This window comes from Chiloscyllium punctatum, chromosome 2, assembly GCF_047496795.1.
Source record: "Chiloscyllium punctatum isolate Juve2018m chromosome 2, sChiPun1.3, whole genome shotgun sequence".
Classification (NCBI taxonomy): domain Eukaryota; kingdom Metazoa; phylum Chordata; class Chondrichthyes; order Orectolobiformes; family Hemiscylliidae; genus Chiloscyllium; species Chiloscyllium punctatum.
Genome location: NC_092740.1, coordinates 48,048,622 through 48,068,279, shown reverse-complemented (window position 1 = coordinate 48,068,279; position 19,658 = coordinate 48,048,622). Strand labels below are relative to the sequence as shown.

At 44.5% G+C, this 19,658-nt stretch overlaps 1 protein-coding gene across 1 annotated transcript in view; it reads right to left on the bottom strand.

Annotated features, from left to right (window-relative positions):
- msh3 (mutS homolog 3 (E. coli)) overlaps positions 1-19,658 on the bottom strand; it is a 281,291-nt gene that overhangs the window by 134,877 nt on the left and 126,756 nt on the right. Inside the window, exons 18-19 of the mRNA XM_072582322.1 lie at positions 15,370-15,477; positions 6,677-6,791 (exon numbers count right to left, since the gene is read on the bottom strand). Of these exons, the coding sequence (XP_072438423.1) occupies positions 6,677-6,791; positions 15,370-15,477 (223 nt within the window). The remainder of the gene's footprint in view (positions 1-6,676; positions 6,792-15,369; positions 15,478-19,658) is intronic.

The window sequence follows — 19,658 nt, the reverse complement described above, 5'->3', positions numbered from 1 at the left end:
GAAGGGCCAATATGACAGACCTCAGAAGCCTTATAATCAGGGGAATCCAAACCTGCGTGCCCAAACAGCGGAATTTAGCAAAAGCATTTGAAGTTGGACAGAAAAAGGATGAATCCCCGAGTGAGTTTTTAGACCGTTTGCGGGAGTCCATGCGAAAGTATTCAGGTTTAGACCCCGATGGGGAAATAGGCAAGAGCATGCTTAAGGTGCACTTTGTGACTAAGTCATGGCCTGACATTCAGAAGAAATTACAGAAAGTGGAGGATTGGGCTGAAAAGGATGTTGCAGAATTATTACGGGAAGCACAGAAGGTGTACGTTCAGAGGGATGTAATAAGGGCGAAACATAAGACAAAAATGATGGTGGCAGCCGTACGGGAAGCTTGTAAGTCCACCGGAATGGGGGAGGGAGATTATGGGGTGGAAAGAGGAACGTCGAAGAAAAGTTGGAGAGGGAGAGAAGCGAGACGGGGCAGAAGTGAGAGAGGAAGAATTAGCCGTTACCATGTCATACCTTAGTGAGTCCCGATTGACAGAGATAGACCCTAGGGTTTGGGTCGCCAAAGGGAACCGGGGGGGACTCGCAATTCGACCTGTGGAGGTAAAATTAAAGCCCCAGAGCCCCGACGTCAGAGTGCGCCAATACCCCATCTCTTGGGAAGGGAGGCAGGGCCTGAAGACAGTTATGGAAGACCTAATAAAAGATGGATTGGTAGAGCCCTGTATGTCACGATACAATTCCCCCATCCTGCCGGTCCGGAAGTCGGATGGGAGCTACCGAATGGTCCAAGACCTAAGGGAAGTAAATAAAATTGTCCAAGTACGGCACCCTGTGGTACCGAACCCATACACTATTCTGGGGCGAATCCCCCCGGACCACGGCTGGTTTAGTGTTATAGACTTAAAGGATGCCTTCTGGGCGTGTCCCCTGGACAAGGACAGTAGGGATCTTTTTGCTTTTGAATGGGAGGATCCTGATACTGGCAGAAAACAACAGTACAGGTGGACCGTACTCCCCCAAGGATTCACTGAGTCCCCGACTCTGTTTGGGCAGATTCTGGAACAATTATTGGAGGGACTAACCTTGTCCCCGGCCCTTAAGCTTATACAATACGTGGACGATCTCCTTTTATCCGGACCGGCGGAGGAGGACGTCCTACTTGGGACTAATGCCCTGTTAAATTACCTAGCTGAGAAGGGGTTAAGAGTGAGTCAGAAGAAGCTCCAATATGTCGAGAAAGAGGTTAAGTACCTAGGACACTTGATAAGCCAGGGACAGAAACGAATAAGTCCGGAAAGAGTGCGGGCAATAATCGAACTAGGCCTCCCAACGACCAAGAGGGAGTTGCGGAAGTTCTTGGGACTCTTAGGCTATTGTCGGTTATGGATAGACGACTATGCCCCCCTTACTAAAGACTTGTACCTAAAACTCATTGAGGAGGCACCCAACAGAATAAAATGGGAGAAGGAGGAGAAAAAGTTAATTGAAATCCTAAAAGGAAAATTGATGGCCGCACCTGTTTTAAGCTTGCCGGATTTTAGTAAGACATTTCGCCTCTTTGTGAACTCCAGAAAGGGAACCGCTCTTGGAGTATTGACCCAGGACTGGGGGGGGTAAAAGGAAGCCCGTGGCTTTCCTGTCAAAAATTCTGGATCCAGTCTCCCGAGGATGGCTGGAGTGTGTCCAAGCGGTGGCAGCCACGGCAAAGCTGGTAGAGGAAAGCAGGAAGTTGACTTTTGGGGCCCCCTTGACAGTCACTACTCCCCACCAGGTTAGAACTATTCTGAATCAGAAGGCCGGGAGGTGGCTGACTGACTCGAGAATTCTGAAATATGAAGCCATATTGTTAGACCGAGAAGACCTCCGAATAGAAGTCGGGGGCTGCCAGAACCCGGCGGACTTTCTTTGGAAAGGGGAAGGGGAGGAGGAACTGGAACACTGCTGTTCAGACATAATAGAGTACCAGAGTAAAGTGAGGGAAGATCTGAGGGATACCCCCTTACATGCAGGTAGGCGGTGGTACATTGATGGGTCCTCTCGAGTGATAGATGGGAAGAGACACAACGGTTATGCAGTCATTAGTGAGACTGGTTGGGAATTAGTGGAAAGTGGACGGCTACCGAATGCCTGGTCCGCACAAACGTGCGAATTGTACGCCTTGCACCGGGCTCTGAGGAATTTAAAGGGAATAGCCGGGACAATCTACACTGACTCTAAGTATGCCTTTGGGGTAGTACACACCTTTGGGAAGATCTGGAAAGAAAGGGGAATGATAAATAGTAGAGGAAAGGAGTTGGTCCACGAGGAACTAGTAGCCATGATCTTGGAGGATTTGTTGCTGCCACAAGAGATTGCTGTAGTACATGTGAAAGGACACCAGAAAGACGATAAAATAGAGACCCTGGGGAATCAATTGGCAGATGAACAGGCAAAATTGGCTGGGATGGGGAAGGAAGTAATAAACTGCCTGGTAAGGATTCCACAGATATCCGAAATTACCGAAGTGCCCACGTTTACTGACAAAGAAGAAACTCTTCTCGCGTCTCTGGGGGGTACAAAGGATAGGGAAGGCAAGTGGACCTTACCCGATGGCCGCCAGCTACTAAATCGACCGTTGACGCGGGACATTATTGCCCGTTTACACCAAGGGGGTCACTGGGGCGCCCAGGCACTATGTGATGCCTTCCTGCGCCGATATGCTCACCCTGGTCTGTACACGGTAGCCAAGCAGGTCACAGGAGATTGTATAACATGTCGAAAGATTATCAAAAGGGGGCTGCGGCAGCATGCAAGACAAGGGGGTAGGAGTCCGGCCTATAGGCCGTTTGAGTATGTCCAGGTAGATTACACTGAGCTCCCCCCCATAGGTCGTCTGAAGTATCTATTAGTAGTGGTAGATCACCTGACAGGATGGGTGGAAGCTTTCCCCACTACCACGGCAACGGCAACTCAGGTTAGCAAGATTCTACTCGAGCAAATCATCCCACGATTTGGGCTACCCCGCGCTATTGACTCTGACCAGGGGAGCCACTTCACCTCGACCGTCCTCCAGAATGTAGTGCAAGCAATGGGGATTGACTGGGATTTGCACACCCCCTGGCATCCCTCCTCCTCGGGCAAGGTCGAAAGAATGAACCAGACCATCAAAAAGCAGCTAACCAAGCTCACTAGTGAAATCGGCCTGCCTTGGACCAAATGCCTACCCCTTGCCCTGTTGCAAATTCGCACCCAGCCAAGGCGGGATTTGGGCGTCTCCCCTTTCGAAATGTTATTTGGCCTCCCGTTCCATGGGCCGAAGGGGGAACCTCCTGTATTTGAGTCTCGGGATATGTTTGTGCAAAAATATGTGGTGGCTCTGGGGTCTGCTCTATCTCGTTTACGCCAACAGGGACTTTTGGCACAGACGCCGCCCCTCGAGTTTGCGGTGCACACCGTCAAGCCGGGTCAGTGGGTCCTGATTAAAAGCTGGAAGCAACGTACCCTCAAACCAACTTGGGACGGTCCCTTCCTGGTACTTTTGACGACCGAAACGGCTGTCCGTACGGCCGAAAAGGGCTGGACACATTACACTCGAGTCAAGGGACCAGTGCCACAACCGACGGAGGACGAACGAACCTCTCTGACAAAGGCATCTAAGGAACAGAGACTCTGAGAACGAACTAATCGGACTTTGGCGAGTCTAAAGGAACTGTGCCCTCGGGCTACGGGTGTCGCGACAAAATGCGGTCAATCGTATTGTTAACTTGCTATGCCATTGTCCTTGGGCTGGGTCATAGTGTGCGTGTTACCCAATTTGGCCTCCGGATGAAACAAATAGAGGACCGTCAGTGGTTCACCATCTCCGTGCTTGCCAACCAATCAACACAGACACTTAGCTTAGACCTATGTGAGTTGGTGCCCTGTAGGACTAAAAGTCAACTGAATCAAACTAAGCAGAATCTAGAGAGAGAAAGGGGATTCCAGGGTCAGACGTTAGTATTACAATTGTATGGTAGGGAAGGCCTAAGTAGGCTTCCAGCCCCCGGGGTCCAGGCTATGGTGTCAGTTGTCCGTGATCCCATCACCCCTGGACGAGATTGTGGGCATAATCGGTGCAATCCGCTTTATCTGACCATAAAGAACTTGGAAAAGAACGAGGCGAGACTTAATAGAACAATAGTGGGTATTAGAGTTGGGGGCCAGGCAGGATGGGGGGGGAATGCAGCTGTGCTGCACGTATATCACGGTCATTGAAGCTGGGTCTGGGGGCTCATCCACCACTGGTAAGCAGGAAAAGATTAGAATAATTGAGACAACGGATTTGGAAAAGACCTTTGAAATAGAAACGGGATACGGGGAGGCGAATGCCTGGATGGAATGGGTCAAATATACTGTGAGGAGCATGAAAAAGAGTGATTGCTACGCATGCACGAGTGCCCGCCCTAACCCTCAGGTGGTCCCATTCCCGCTGGGATGGGAGAAACACCCACGAGCCATGGACTGCATGATAAGGCTGTACCAGGACCGAGAGGCCTGGAACGACTCCACTTGTCGACCCTTGAGTTTGAAGTTTCCCCCCGTCAGGTCTGAGGGGGCGTCCCGCCCGCCATCATTCTCAGGGGTAACGGGTACGCACCAGGCCTGCGTCTCTCGGACGGGACTACAGTGGGACGACGATGTGGGGACATTTGACAAGTGCAGCGGATCAATCCGGCTGGTCAATGAAACTACCGGGGGCGGGAATTACTCCCACATTCATGTACCTAGGGCAGACCTCTGGTGGTACTGTGGTGGGAGGGTTCTGCGACCGACCCTGCCCCAAAAATGGACGGGCACTTGTGCGATCGTTCAATTGGCCATCCCATTCACCCTGGCATTCGAAAAACAAGAGCAACCCCATTCTAGTGGAAGAACTGAGAGAGCTTTGGAGACCTCTTTCGATGATAACATATATTTTGATGCCATAGGGGTCCCCAGGGGTGTTCCTGACGAATACAAGGCTAGGAACCAGATAGCGGCGGGTTTTGAGTCGTCACTGTTCTGGTGGGTGACTATCAATAAGATTTTGGATTGGATTAATTATATTTACTACAATCAGCAGAGGTTCATTAATTATACCCGGGATGCAGTGAAAGGAATAGCAGAACAACTGGACGCCACTAGTAGGATGGCGTGGGAAAATAGGTTGGCCTTAGACATGATGTTGGCAGAGAAGGGGGGTGTTTGTGTCATGATAGGCACTCAGTGCTGCACTTTCATCCCCAACAACACAGCCCCTGATGGGTCCATCACCCGCGCCCTGGATGGACTCACCACATTGGCGGACGAACTGGCCGAAAACTCGGGCATCGACTCTGGCCTCACGGACTGGTTGGAAGCTTGGTTCGGTAAATGGACGGGGGTGGTCGTTCCCTTTCTTGTCTCATGTATAGTGGTGGCAGGGGTACTCACTGCCCTTGGGTGTTGCGTTATTCCCTGTGTCCGGGGATTAACTCAACGACTGATCGAAAACGCCCTTACTAAGAAGGATGTTCCCTATGGGCAGGTTGAACGAATAAATCTCGAGATGGAACAACGTGAATCCCGCTTGGCCGGGGGTAGTATTAGAGAAGGGCAGTTTGATGAACAAGCTCGGGAGTTATTAAATGCCCTGGAGAAGAAACTTACGGTTGAAAAATTACAGGCCGTAAGAAAAGACACGGGGGATTTGTAGGGGGTAGTGTAATTTTTAAACGGTTAGCTGCCTTTTAGTCTTTTCTACCTCATAGTAAACACAAGCAGACACTCAACTGTTGCCGGACCTCCCCCACGTTTATATGAATGAAACAGTTGTAACAGCTTTCCTCGATAGTTGAGAGGCCGCCCTTAACCACAGTTGTACAACATCATCCATATAAGGGAAGAACGGGAAGCTCAAACACTGATTGGCCAAGTGAATGATAAAAGAATCTCAGGCACCAGAACCCAAATAAGGAAAACAGTGGGGAATCCGAGCACTCGTTGGTCAAGGCAGCAGTAGTAAACCCAGCCCACATATACATGTATATAATGTGTGGAGATTACTATGCTTGTGTGTGTGTACCTTTGGGAACAGCACCCGACTTTGCAAAGTTGAATGAAAAAGTTTTGGACAGACTCCTCCGTGTCTTTGTTCCTGGGAAGGGAAATAAAAAAGTGCCGTAGATGGGGCTGGACAGCCACATATCTCGCACACAATGATTTGGGGAAGGGAAGGCAGCTGGCAAGGGCCATGTTTTCCTGCAAGCCTAACCAAACTGGAACTGTAAGGTTGCTGCCAGACCACCCATCATCATCTCTGGATCAGGAAGGAAAAGAAAATTGAGAGAGAGAAGTAAAAAGGTGGGGCAAAGAAGTAAAATCACAGGACAAGGGTCATAACAAGAAAATGCAAATCTGAGAATTTAAGAAGGAACCTTAAAGTATTTAACATTAGGTTTTCATCCATTGTTGACAATAACGTCAATGTGTGTATATAGCAGTGAACTCATTGCACTGCACTTTTTCCCCATCCCCTATACTTCACATGGACAATCTGGAAAAAACATTCTAATGCAATTTCTTTAAGCCACATGATCCAAACAAAAACCTAAATGTTGAGCAAAGAATATCCAATCAACCCAACAGATATCAATTTAATAACAAAATATGACGCTGAAAGATGTTACTGAATACTCACATGCAGTTCAGTACTATTTGGAACATATTGCTCCTGTTCTCCCATTAGAATGTCAATCACTGGGTGCCTGCCATTCTTGATCACTATTTGTCTTTCTTCTTCCAGCACAGTAGGCCTGAATAAATAACATAACATTTAAAGTATTATTTTACAATGTAATACATCTGTGCTCTCTACAGAGTGAGAGCACTCACATTCATTTTTTTAAAATTACAAAATAGAAGTCAACATGTATGGATCACTCCGGGAACAGCTGGATGTTTCAATACATAACTTCGTCAGCGCAGGGAAAAAAATGTGCTTGAAGATTTGGACACAAGTGTTTGTGCATCTTCTCCAATGTTTTCCATTATTCCTCTGTGAACTGTTTCAAGGTGTTTGGTGACTTTCAAAATGAACCTTCTCCATTTTGGTCAGTCACAAACCAAGGACTCATAAAAGTGAGTGGGATATTTGATGTTTTATTGCTTTGAGGACATTCCATAAGCATTTTTACTGCTCTCTAGGAGTCTCCTGCCATGACAGAGTTCAGACTAGAGCAATTTCATTAGGATTAGTGGTGCTGGAAGAGCACAGCAGTTCAGACAGGATCCAAGTAGCTTCAAAATCGACGTTTCGGGCAAAAGCCCTTCATCAGGAATGATGAAGGGCTTTTGCCCGAAACGTCGTTTTCGAAGCTACTTGGATGCTGCCTGAACTGCTGTGCTCTTCCAGCACCACTAATCCAGAATCTGGTTTCGGCATCTGCAGTCATTGTTTGTACCTCGTTGTTTTTACCTCGTCAATTTCATTAGGAGCCTAATGTCAGGGGATGAAAGTAGACTGCCTGACTAGTTGATCAGGATTTGATTGGCAAGTATCCTGGTAATGGGCATGTTGGCTTAGGAAAGGATGCTGTACTTGGAAAGCCTTTGCCACCACTAGATCTGAAGAATTTGCAAAGAGCTGTGGTGCCTGGAGTAGGTTTTCGAAGTCTCCTAAATATACAGGAGTTCCAGAACCATGGCTACTCAGTAAACCAAGATCTTGGTCTTGGGATTGAGATTGAGATTCCTGTCCTCAAATACACTTTCTCTCAGTCGAGTGAAGGCAGAAATGGCATATTGGAGATGGAGGAATTCCAAGTAGAGGGGTTGCCAAGACATGGAAAACGTTCAATATATTCCATAATATGTCTGTTGACCTTAATCAGTTGGGTGAACTGATACTGTTGGGCTGTGGGAGCTGGTTGGAAAAGGTCCTTAGTTTTCAATGAAGTTGTCATGCAACAACCATCTAATGTCAAAATAAAAATCACACATAAGCCACTTCCAATCGCCAAGGTGAACTCTGAGATCTAGAGCATCAGGCACCTCGTGGACAACCCCATACTGACAGACAAGAGCACTGCACTAACTATGCAGCTCAGGTACCAGAGTGCTTCAACACAGATATTCCCCAAAGTGAGGCACAATACGCAGAAGGCAGCTAAATGGAGGAACAAGATGACAACTCCAAACGGTGGCCATCAAAACTATTTGTCTAAATCTCAGTGCATTTCTAGTGGAATAATCAAGTTTCTCATGATTACTCAGCTCATTCCAATAAGAAACAACGTAACTGTGTCATGGCCACATTGGCTCCTACATATGAGGCAATGACGAAGGAAGAATTGGCAAGGACGGTAAAGAGAAAATATAGTGTCTATGGCATCCGCTTGATGGTGTGCAGAAAATGATCTTGTCACAACTAACACATTGTTGCAGTGAGACATGCACAATATCTCGTAGCAAAGCCAACATCCCAAAAACTGGCATTTGTTCAACTAATTTACTGATCAGGCAAGGAACTGCACAGAAGTCGGTGTTACCCATGCCATGAAAGGTTACATATAGCAGGACAAACTAATCTAAAGGCTGTGCTTTAGACTCCACAACCAACCCAACTGAAGAGACAGCAAAATCAGCATCACAAAAAAGATCTATTTATCTCTAGTTGAACAACCTATTCTAATCCACCATCCCATTCAGTTCTCATGCCACTTCAAGCAACCATCTATTCCACTTAAAAGAACTTCTGGATGATTTCAACAGTGGTGCACAGCAGAACATTACATTTTCAATATGCAAGAAAGTTCTATGATGCTTTTCCATTCTAATATAATTTTATATTTGTTCCTTTTTATTATTGACTGGTGGTCACAATCTATTACTATTTCAAAGATCCTTTCATAAATCATTTGGGAAAAATGCTCAACTGAGTAGCATTATGTAGGCCAAAAGCATCCTCCCATTCTATTTGAAGAAAAGATCCTTTTTTTAGAAAATTCACTGACTTTTTTTTGAAACCATGAAGGAGCAACTTTCAGAGAAATCTCCTCGGATATTGTGTCCAGTTTCGGTCTCCTTTTCTGAGGAAGGATGCTCTTGCTCTCGAGGGAGTGCAGCAAGGATTTACCAGGCTGATTCCTAGGATGGCAGGACTGATGTATCAGGAGACGTTGACTGGGTTTGGATTGTTTTCGCTGGAGTTCAGGTGAATGAGGAGGGATCTCATAGATACTTATAAAATTCTAACAGGACTAGACAGGATAGATTCAGGGAGGATGCTCCCAATGGTGGGTGTGTCCAGAACCAGAGATCACAGTCTGACAATTCGAGGTAGACCATTTAAGACGGAGATGAGGAGACATTTTTTCACACAAAAAAGTGCTGAGCCTGTGTAATTCATTACCATTGGAAGCAGTTGATGCCAAAACTTTGAATGTGTTCATGAAACAGCTAGATATGGCACTTGGGACGAATGGGATCAAAGATAACGGGAGAAAGCAGGATTAGGCTATTGAGTTGGATCATCAGTCATGATTGTGATGAATACTGCAGCAGGCTCTAAGGGCAAAATGACCTCCTCCTGTTCCTATCTTCTAAGTTTCTATTCAATCTAGTGGCTGGTTTCTCATTTGCTTTTGTGTTAACCTCTCATTGTGCGTGTCTATCGCTCTCTGTTCTAATAGGTGTCAGCATAAAACATTCACAATTTTAAATTCATAAACGCATGTAATAATCAAAATATCTCTACTTGAAAACAAAAATCATTTGTCCTTTTCAATGACAAAATTTATTCAAGTTAGGTGCAGGCAAGGTTCATTTCTTCCCTAATTCTTACGATGTCCAATAAACTGTCTGTAATATTGTCCATGCTCAGTTGATTAACATAAAGATTGGTAAAGAGATAGGAAAGAGCTTTCAAAAACTTATTCCATGTTGTCAAAACATTGAACTTCAATTAGAACTTCCAATTACCTCATCACAGACTACTGACTGGCTACAGAATATTCACTTTCCTTGCATCTTGGCAGTTTCAATGCAAAATGTTGATTTAAAAAAAACAGGAAGAGTAGGTGTAAACAAGACGTTTGCTACCATGAGGCAAATGCTGCATCAGGTGCGGAAATTAAATCAGTCTGTTTTCTACACAGACCTTAGCAAATAAAAGGATGTAAATTTAACATGAATAAAGCTTTTAAACATTTTTTTTCAAGCTTTTCAAATAATTTTGAATATCATCCAAAAAGGTTTTGCTAACAAATTAGAGAAAACACCCTACTGATGCATCTCAGGAAATTGATGATAAAAGCCATTTTGTTGAAGCTTTTCATCTTACACATATTAAGACAACTGACAAGAAATATCAATGTCAAGGGAAAATATGCTGTAAGAAAAAAAAAGAGAGTGCTAATTGGTGAGCAAGCAAACCCTGCTTGGTAGAAGTACTGGCTACAAAGAATGCACACGCTACATGATAACAGACAGTTAACTGCCAAGCTTCATTTAAATTTAAACCATGCAGGTTTACTCCAATTGGACCATAGGAGTGGCCATGGTTTACAAACAAGTTTTTAACAAAATCCATTAAATAACATTTTAAAATACATTCTATTTGGCAAGTTAAATGATAGTGAAATATATAATAATTTTTTTTTTAAACATTTGTTTGAAATTTAATTTTGAACATTATCAATTTTAAGAAAATGCTACTTTAAACCATGAAACCATCATCAATCAGCAAATCAGATGGGCTCTTACAACAATGTTTTTCAGGGAAGTTAACCTGTAATCATTACCTGGTCTGAACAACATTTGTTTCATTCCCATTGCCTGAATCTGAACATATAATCCAGTTTAATATTTCAATACAATTTTGAGGGAATACATAGAACATAACAGCGCAGTACAGGTCCTTTGGCCCTCGATGTTGCGCTAACCTGTCATACCAATCTGAAGCCCATCTAATCTACACTATTCCACGTACGTCCATATGCTTGTCCAATGACGACTTACATGCACTTAAAGTTGGGGAATCTACTACCATTGCAGGCAAAGCATTCCATACCCTTTCTACTCTATGAGTAAAGAAACTAGATCTGAAATCTGTCCTATATCTATCACCCCTCAATTTAAAGCTATGCCCCCTCGTGTTCGCCGTCACCATTCTTGGAAAAAGGCTTTCCCTGTCCACCCTATCTAACCCTCTGATTATCTTATAGGTCTCTATTAAGTCACCTCTCAAACCCCTTCTCTCTAATGAAAACAGCCTCAAGTCCCTCAGCCTTTCCTCGTAAGACATTCCTTCCATACCAGGCAACATCCTAGTAAATCTCCTCTGCACCCTTTCCAAAGCTTCTACATCCTTCTTATAATGCGGTGACCAGAACTGTACACAATACTCCAAGTGCGGCCACACTAGAGTTTTGTACAGCTGTAGCATAACCTCATGGTTCTGGAACTCAATCTCTCTATTAATAAAAGCTAAAACATTGTATGCCTTCTTAACAACCCTGTCAACCTGGGTGGCAGCTTTCAAGGATCTGTGTACCTGGACACTGAGATCTCTCTGCTCATCTACGCTACCAAGAATCTTACCATTAGCCCAGTACTTTGCATTCTGGTTACTCCAACCAAAGTGAATCACCTCACACTTGTCCGCATTAAACTCCATTTGCCAACTTTCAGCCCAGCTCTGCAGCTTATCTATGTCTCTCTGTAACCTACAACATCCTTCGTCACTATCCACAACTCCACTGACTTTAGTGTCGTCTGCAAATTTATTAACCCACCCTTCTACACCCTCATCCAGGTCGTTTACAAAAATGACAAACAGCAGTGGACCCAACACCGTCCCTTGCGGTACACCACTGGTAACTTGACTCCAGGATGAACATTTCCCATCAACCACCACCCTCTGTTTTCTTTCAGCAAGCCAATTACTGATCCAAACTGCTATATCTCCCACAATCCCATTCCTCCACATTTTGTACAATAGCCTACTGTGGGGAACCTTATCAAATGCTTTGCTGAAATCCATGTACACCACATCAACCGGTTTACTCTCATCTACCTGTTTGGTCACCTTCTCAAAGAACTCAATAAGGTTTGTGAGGCACGACCTACCCTTCACAAAACCTTGCTGACTATCCCTAATCAAATTATTCTTTTCTAGATGATTATAAATCCTATCTCTTATAACCTTTTCCAACACTTTAACAACAACTGAAGTAAGGCTCACTGGTCTATAATTACCTGGGTTGTCTCTACTCCCCTTCTTGAACAGAGGAACCACATTTGCTATCCTCCAGTCTTCTGGCACTATTCCTGTAGACAATGACGATTTAAAGATCAATGCCAAAGGCTTGGCAATCTCCTCGCTGGCTTCCCAGAGGATCCTAGGATAAATCCCATCTGGCCCAGGGGACTTATCTATTTCGAGAGGTCAGAAAGGACCTGAGCTTAACTTGTCATTAATAGGGCAGTATACAGAGGGGGCTATTGACAGGAGTTACAGGGAGGTAGTCACTCCTAAGGTACAAGGAAAAGACAAATGGGTTATAGTTAGGGGATGGAAAGGGAACCGACAAGCAGCGCAGGGATCCCCTGTGGCCATTCCCCTCAACAATAAGTATACAGTTTTGGATACTGTTGGGGGGGGGGGGGGGGAACTTACCAGGGCAAAGCAGTGAGGCACAGGGCTCTGGCACAGAGTCTGTCCCTGCTGCTCAGAAGGGAATGGGGAAGACGAGCAGAGCAGTAGTCATTGGGGACTCCATAGTTAGGGGACAGATAGAAGGTTCTGTTAGGACGAGAGAGACTCATGGTTGGTATGTTGCCTCCCAGGTGCCAGGGTTCGTGATGTCTCTGATCATGTTTTTGGGATCCTTGAGAGGGAGCAGCCTGAAGTCATGGTCCACATAGGCACCAACGACATAGGTACCAACGACATAGGTAGGAAGACAGATGGGGATTTAAGGCAGAAATTCAGGGAGCTAGGATGGAAGCTTAGAGCTAGGACGAACAGAGTTGTTGTCTCTGGTTTGTTGCCCGTGCCATGTGCTAGTGAGGCAAGGAATAGGGAGAGAGAGGAGTTGAACACGTGGCTACAGGGATGGTGCAGGAGGAAGGGTTTTGGATTCTTGGATAATTGGAGCTCTTTCTGGTGTAGGTGGGACCTCTACAAGCAGGATGGTCTTCATCTGAACCAGAGGGGTACCAATATCCTGGGGAGGGTATTTGCTAAGGCTGTTGGGGTGGGTTTAAACTAATCCAGCAGGGGGATGGGAACCAAAATTGTAATTCGAGTAAAGAAAATGTTGAGAGTAGGGAGGTCCAAAATAAAGTTTCAGGGACGCAAGACGGCACTGGCAAGCAAGAAGTTGGTTTGAAGTGTGTCTACTCCAACCACAGGAGCATCCGAAATAAGGTGGGTGAACTTGCAGCATGGGTTGGTACCTGGGACTTCGATGTTGTGGCCATTTCGGAGACATGGATAGAGCAGGGACAGGAATGGTTGTTGCAGGTTCCAGGATTTAGATGTTTCAGTAAGAACAGAGAAGATGATAAAAGAGGGGGAGGTGTGGTATTGTTGGTCAAGGACAGTATTACAGTTGCAGAAAGGATGTTTGGGGACTTGTCAACTGAGGTAGTATGGGCTGAAGTAAGGAACAGAAAAGGAGAGGAGAGGTCACCCTGTTGGGAATTTTCTATAGGCCTCCGAATAGTTCCAGAGATGTAGAGGAAAGGATAGCAAAGATGATTCTCGATAGGAGTGAGAGAGACAGGGTAGTTGTCATGGGGGACTTCAACTTTCCAAATATTGACTGGGAACACTATAGTACGAGTACTATAGATGGGTCAGTTTTTGTCCAGTGTGTGCAGGAGGGCTTCTTGACACAGCATGTAGACAGGCCAACAAGGGGAGAAGCAACATTAGATTTGATACTGGGTAATGAGCCCGGCCAGGTGTTAGACTTGGAAGTAGGTGAGCATTTTGGTGATAGCGATCGCAATTCTGTTGTTTACTATAGTGATAGAAAGGGATAGGTGTATACCACTGGGCAAGAGTTACAGCTGGGGGAAAGGCAATTACGATGCGATTAGACAAGATTTAGGAAGCATAGGATGGGGAAGGAAACTGCAGGGGATGGGCATACCTCTCAAGTGGGTGTATATGTCAATAGCACTAACAGCATGATGGTAGAACAAGAAACCTGAATGGATCTCAAGAAGAACCTGGACAGGCATTAAGTCAAAAAATGAGAAAGATGAGCTAGAAGGACTACAGCCCTTCACTTACTTGATGCTGTCACCACGTTTGCACAAATCTGAACCTTTGTATATTTTGCCAATGTAAAGGACAACTGCTGCTCTGAAAATGTTTTATCTAAACAAGTAGGAAATCCTTACCTCAGGAAAAGGAATTAGCAATTAGGACTATGAAGATGACAAATCTTTTCAATCAGAGGATTATGAACCTTTGTAATTCTCTCTCCCAGAGAACCATGGTTACTCAGTCTATAGATATAATTAAGACTGGGCACTAAGGGAATCAAGATAATAAGGAAAGTGGAGCCAATGATCAACCATCATCTTACTGAAAACGGAGTAAATTTAATACTATTTCTTACTTTCTTAATATCAAGCAAACTTCAAATGATATATCAAAATATTCACATGAAACTAAATACACAGCATCTCACACACACAAACATCAGGATTAGAGATGATTAAGTTTAATTTGAAGCTTCAATATACCTTTATTAAATAACAAATCCTTACTGTTCAGACATCATTTTGAAAATTATATACTATTCAGTCGAAATAGACATTTCATAACAGACTAGAGTGATTCAGGAAGACTACAGAAAATTGTGAATTCCAACTCCATTCCAGGACAGAATCAAAAATTGTTCAGGCTAACATTTCAGTAGCCAGACTTTGCATTGGTAGGATGCTGACTTCCAAATGACATATTAAACTAAAGGTTCCATCTTCTCTATTGGATGAACATAAAAGATCCGAGTATACCAATTAAAGCAGTTCTACAGATAGTCTGACTCTCAATCAATCAGAATCATTTATCTTAGTGCTGTCTATGAGATTTCACTGTGTGCAAAATTAGTGGTCACATTTCTTCATTTACAATGGCATCAACATTTCAGAAATGCTTTATTGGCTATAAAGAGTACTCAGCATCATGAAGTTGTGTAACGCATTGTATGAATGTAATTCTTAATTCCTAGAGCAGAAATTGCAAGAAAATATAGAACTGGACAATTATCACAAAGAACTGTGCTGGAAGTTCTAGAATGAAGTCAAAAATTAAACAAAACCTCAAGAGGAACAGCAGAAAGAGATAACAAGATTATAAAGCCATTTTATTACCTTGAATAGCCTCCTTGCTTAGCAACTGCTGCCAATGAAAAGACGCAATCAATGGTTGCCAGGTGACTGATTGCATTTCTAATTCCATGATAGTGTTCACCAAACTGACTGTATATAAACAGAATGAAGATAGAGCAAAAGAAAATCAGTTACCAATGTGTAATTAATGTTGTTCAAATAAGTTATTATCCATTCACTTGTTTCCTAGCATAGTAGTTAAACCATCCTATAAAAAAGAACATTGAGTTTTGGAAAAGAGGATATAACATAGTTTATAGCATTTTACTCAAACTTGGGCATTTTTAGATTAGATTAGATTAGATTACTCTCAGTGCGGAAACAGGCCCTTCAGTCCAACAAGTCCACACTGACCCTCCAAAGAGCAACCCACCCAGACCCATTCCCCTAACACTACATGCAATTCCACATGGCCAATTCACCTAACCTGCACATGTTTGGACGGTGGGAGGAAACCCACACAGACACGAAGAATTTTCAACTGGATATTCATTTTCTGTGTTGAGCTCAGTCTTATCTAAGCTGGTTCACTTCATTCCAGTTTCCAACATTTTCAGCATGTTACAAATGTTAGAGCTGCAATTTTTTTTCTGAAATGATGTTAAATTTGCTTCCTTAGATGGAGAGAAACCAGTTCATATCACCATCCAAAGATGACTTCTTTGGAGAGTCTGGAATCTTGTGGCAACACTAGTCTTTATTCATTGTGGAGACAAAGTGGGATGCTAATCTGCTGGTTGCTACAATGAAGAAATTGAAGATCTATGTTTGAAAGATCTAACGGTTGTTTCCCGGTCACCCCATCTTCCCCAGTAGCTCCTCCTCAATTCCACATATGAATTCTCAAACATTTAGATTAGATTACCTACAGTGTGGAAACAGGTCAGTCAGCCCACCCTGTCCACATCAACCCTCTGAAGAGTAACCAACCCAGACCCATTTCCCTAACACTATGGGCAATTTAGCATGGCCAATTCACCTGACCTGCACATCTTTGGATTGTGGGAGGAAACCGGAGCACCCAGAGGAAACCCACGCAGACACGGGGAGAATGTGCTAACTCCACAAAGATAGTTGTCCAAGGCTGGAATTGAACCTGGGACCCTGGTGCTGTGAGGCAGCAGTGCTAGCCACTGAGCCACTACGCTGCCTTTGTAGTATTTCACTAACTATTAGCTTCAACTGCGTGGTTATTAACAATGTCACCCATGTTATGAATCGATAAAAATTCAGCGCAGCACCATTTTACATAAGTGTGACAAGAACAAGATCCCACTTCTACATTTTGGATTTCTGGCCTTGTAACAGGTAAAATATGAGGCGAGGAATTTCCAGTGTATCAAACAAGCTCTGCAGAATTGAAATTATTAATCTAACGGATATTTTCATATTACTGACTGCTTTGAACAAAGGTTATAGGCACAAATTAACAAAAATCAAGCTCTGGATAGATTTTCACTGCATTCCTCATAAATACAACAATTAGTATATGAAATAGTTGTCCAGTTAGAGAGTAACGGAAACAAAAACTTTGGAATTATTCAAAAGGCAACGCAGAACGAAAATCAGTAAATCGAGTGAATGACATGCACTGGCCTTGTATACTTTGAAATGGAGCTCCAGTACAACCAAGAAATTCATTTCTAAGTATTACCTTTTTTTTAAAAAAAAGACTGTTTCTTCCCCTCAGGGAGTAAAATGCTCTGGCAGTGGATTTTCTTGAAGGGATGTGAAATAACCTAAAATACACTTCACAAATTTTCAAGATCCTCAACAATAAAAAGTGGCATCACTGCTAATATTATAGGATAAGGGATATCAAATACCCCAATCTGTAAAAAAACTGAACATAGTTTCTAGTTTATTGTAGGGAAAAAAAGCACATTTATTGAGTCTTTTCTCCTTTCACTCTTCAGGAAGTTTTGCAAGAATACCAATTCAAGGGCCACACAACAGTTATACTGTGTGAGGAGAGAGTGTGCTGATTGATTGGCATGTGAACATCGATTGGCAGAGACAATGCCTTGGAGAATACACCAATTAACAGTGATTGACAGTTAACAGCCAGGCTTTATTTAAATTTTAAACCAGGTAAATTGACTCTGATTAGTCAGGGTATTGGCTTGAAAAATAAACCAACAGCCTTGCAAACCTGATGGTGAAATAGGGCACATCAAAGCTAACCTGAGCGATGATGGCGACGTGGAGCAGACGATTTTTTGCTGCATATTGTGCAATGTCATGAATGGCAGTCCTGAAAGGTGCCTAGTCTACCTCAGATTACGCTGGAAGGAGAAGGTATCTGAAAGGTCTGAGCAATGGGTGAAACTTGCTGTTTCACACTACTGTGCAATAGCAATATAAGTGGTGTTTGCCAGCAGGATGCTGCAATCAAGCCAAAATATACATTCTGCCTATCACACACATTGCATACGAAATTCAGTGACAGAAAAATGCCAGGCTACGAAGGTCATACATTCAAAGAGTAGTAGATCGTATCAAGCAGGCATTTGCATTTTTATTTCTCTGGACAGAGCTTTGAACAATCAGAGCAAACCTGTCTGCTAGAGTCTGCCAGTGAAAGAATGATTGTACTCAGAGGTGTTGCTCTCAGATGTAAGATGGTACTGTGTAGGTCAGTCTATGCTTAAGGATTAGATTTCGATTGTGTGCATAGTGCATTCAGATAGTCCAGTGGTCATGGGACAACCTGGAGAAGTAATGTGATCAATACCTGTAATCCAGGTAGCTGTGGGAGTCGGTGGGTTTGTAAAAAATGTCAGTGTCAAGTCGGTCATCACTAATGGAGATGGAGAGGTCCAGGAAGGGGAGCGAGGTGTCAGAGATGGTCCAGGTAAATTTAAGGTCAGGGTGGAATGTGTACATTCCACCTCTTCCCACCCTATCTCTTGCAAAAATGCCATCCCGTATTCCCAATTTCTCCGCCTCCGCCGTATCTGCTCCCAGGAGGACCAGTTCCACCACAGAACACACCAGATGGCCTCCTTCTTTAGAGACCTCAATTTCCCTTCCCACGTGGTTAAAGATGCCCTCCAACGCATCTCGTCCACATCCCGCACCTCTGCCCACAAACCCCATCCCTCCAACCGTAACAAGGACAGAACGCCCCTGGTGCTCACCTTCCACCCTACAAACCTTCGCATAAACCAAATCATCTGCCGTCATTTCCGCCACCTCCAAAAAGACCCCACCACCAGGGATCTATTTCCCTCCCCACCCTTTCCGCCTTCTGCAAAGACCGTTCCCTCCCCGACTACCTGGTCAGGTCCACACTCCCCCTACGACCCACCCTCCCATTCTGGCACTTTCCCCTGCCACCGCAGGAACTGTAAAACCTGTGCCCACACCTCCTCCCTCACCTCTATCCAAGGCCCTAAAGGAGCCTTTCACATCCAAAGTTTTACCTGCACATCCACTAATATCATTTATTGTATCCGTTGCTCCCGATGCGATCTCCTCTACATTGGGGAGACTGGGTGCCTCCTAGCAGAGCGCTTTAGGGAACATCTCTGAGACACCCGCACCAATCAACCAAACCGCCCTGTGGCCCAACATTCCAACTCCCCCTCCCACTCTGCCGAGGACATGGAGGTCCTGGGCCTGCTTCACCGCCGCTCCCTCACCACCAGACGCCTGGAGGAAGAACGCTTCATCTTCCACCTCGGAACACTTCAACCCCAGGGCATCAATGTGGACTTCAACAGCTTCGTCATTTCCCCTTCCCCCACCTCATCCTAGTTTCAAACTTCCAGCTCAGCACGGTCTCCTTGACTTGTCCGGACTTGTCCGACCTGCCTATCTCCTTTTCCACCTATCCACTCCACCCTCTCCTCCTTGACCTATCACCTTCATCTCCTCCCCCACTCACCCATTGTACTCTATGCTACTCTCTCCCCACCCCCACCCTCCTCCAGCCTCTCTCTCCACGCTTCAGGCTCTCTGCCTTTATTCCTGATGAAGGGCTTTTGCCCCAAACATCGATTTCGCTGCTCGTTGGATGCTGCCTGAACTGCTGTGCTCTTCCAGCACCACTAATCCAGTAAGGTACTTTTTCTAGGCTAGGGAAGTGATTTATTTATTGATTTGATATTGTCACAGGTGTGTAGATATGGTTAAAAGTGTTGTTTCATGTGTTTATACAGGCATATCAAAACTAGAGGGCTTAGGTTTAAGGTGACAGGGGAAAGACTTAAGACGAACTTGATGGGTTACTTTTTCATGCAGAGGGTGATGTATGTATGGAACAAGCT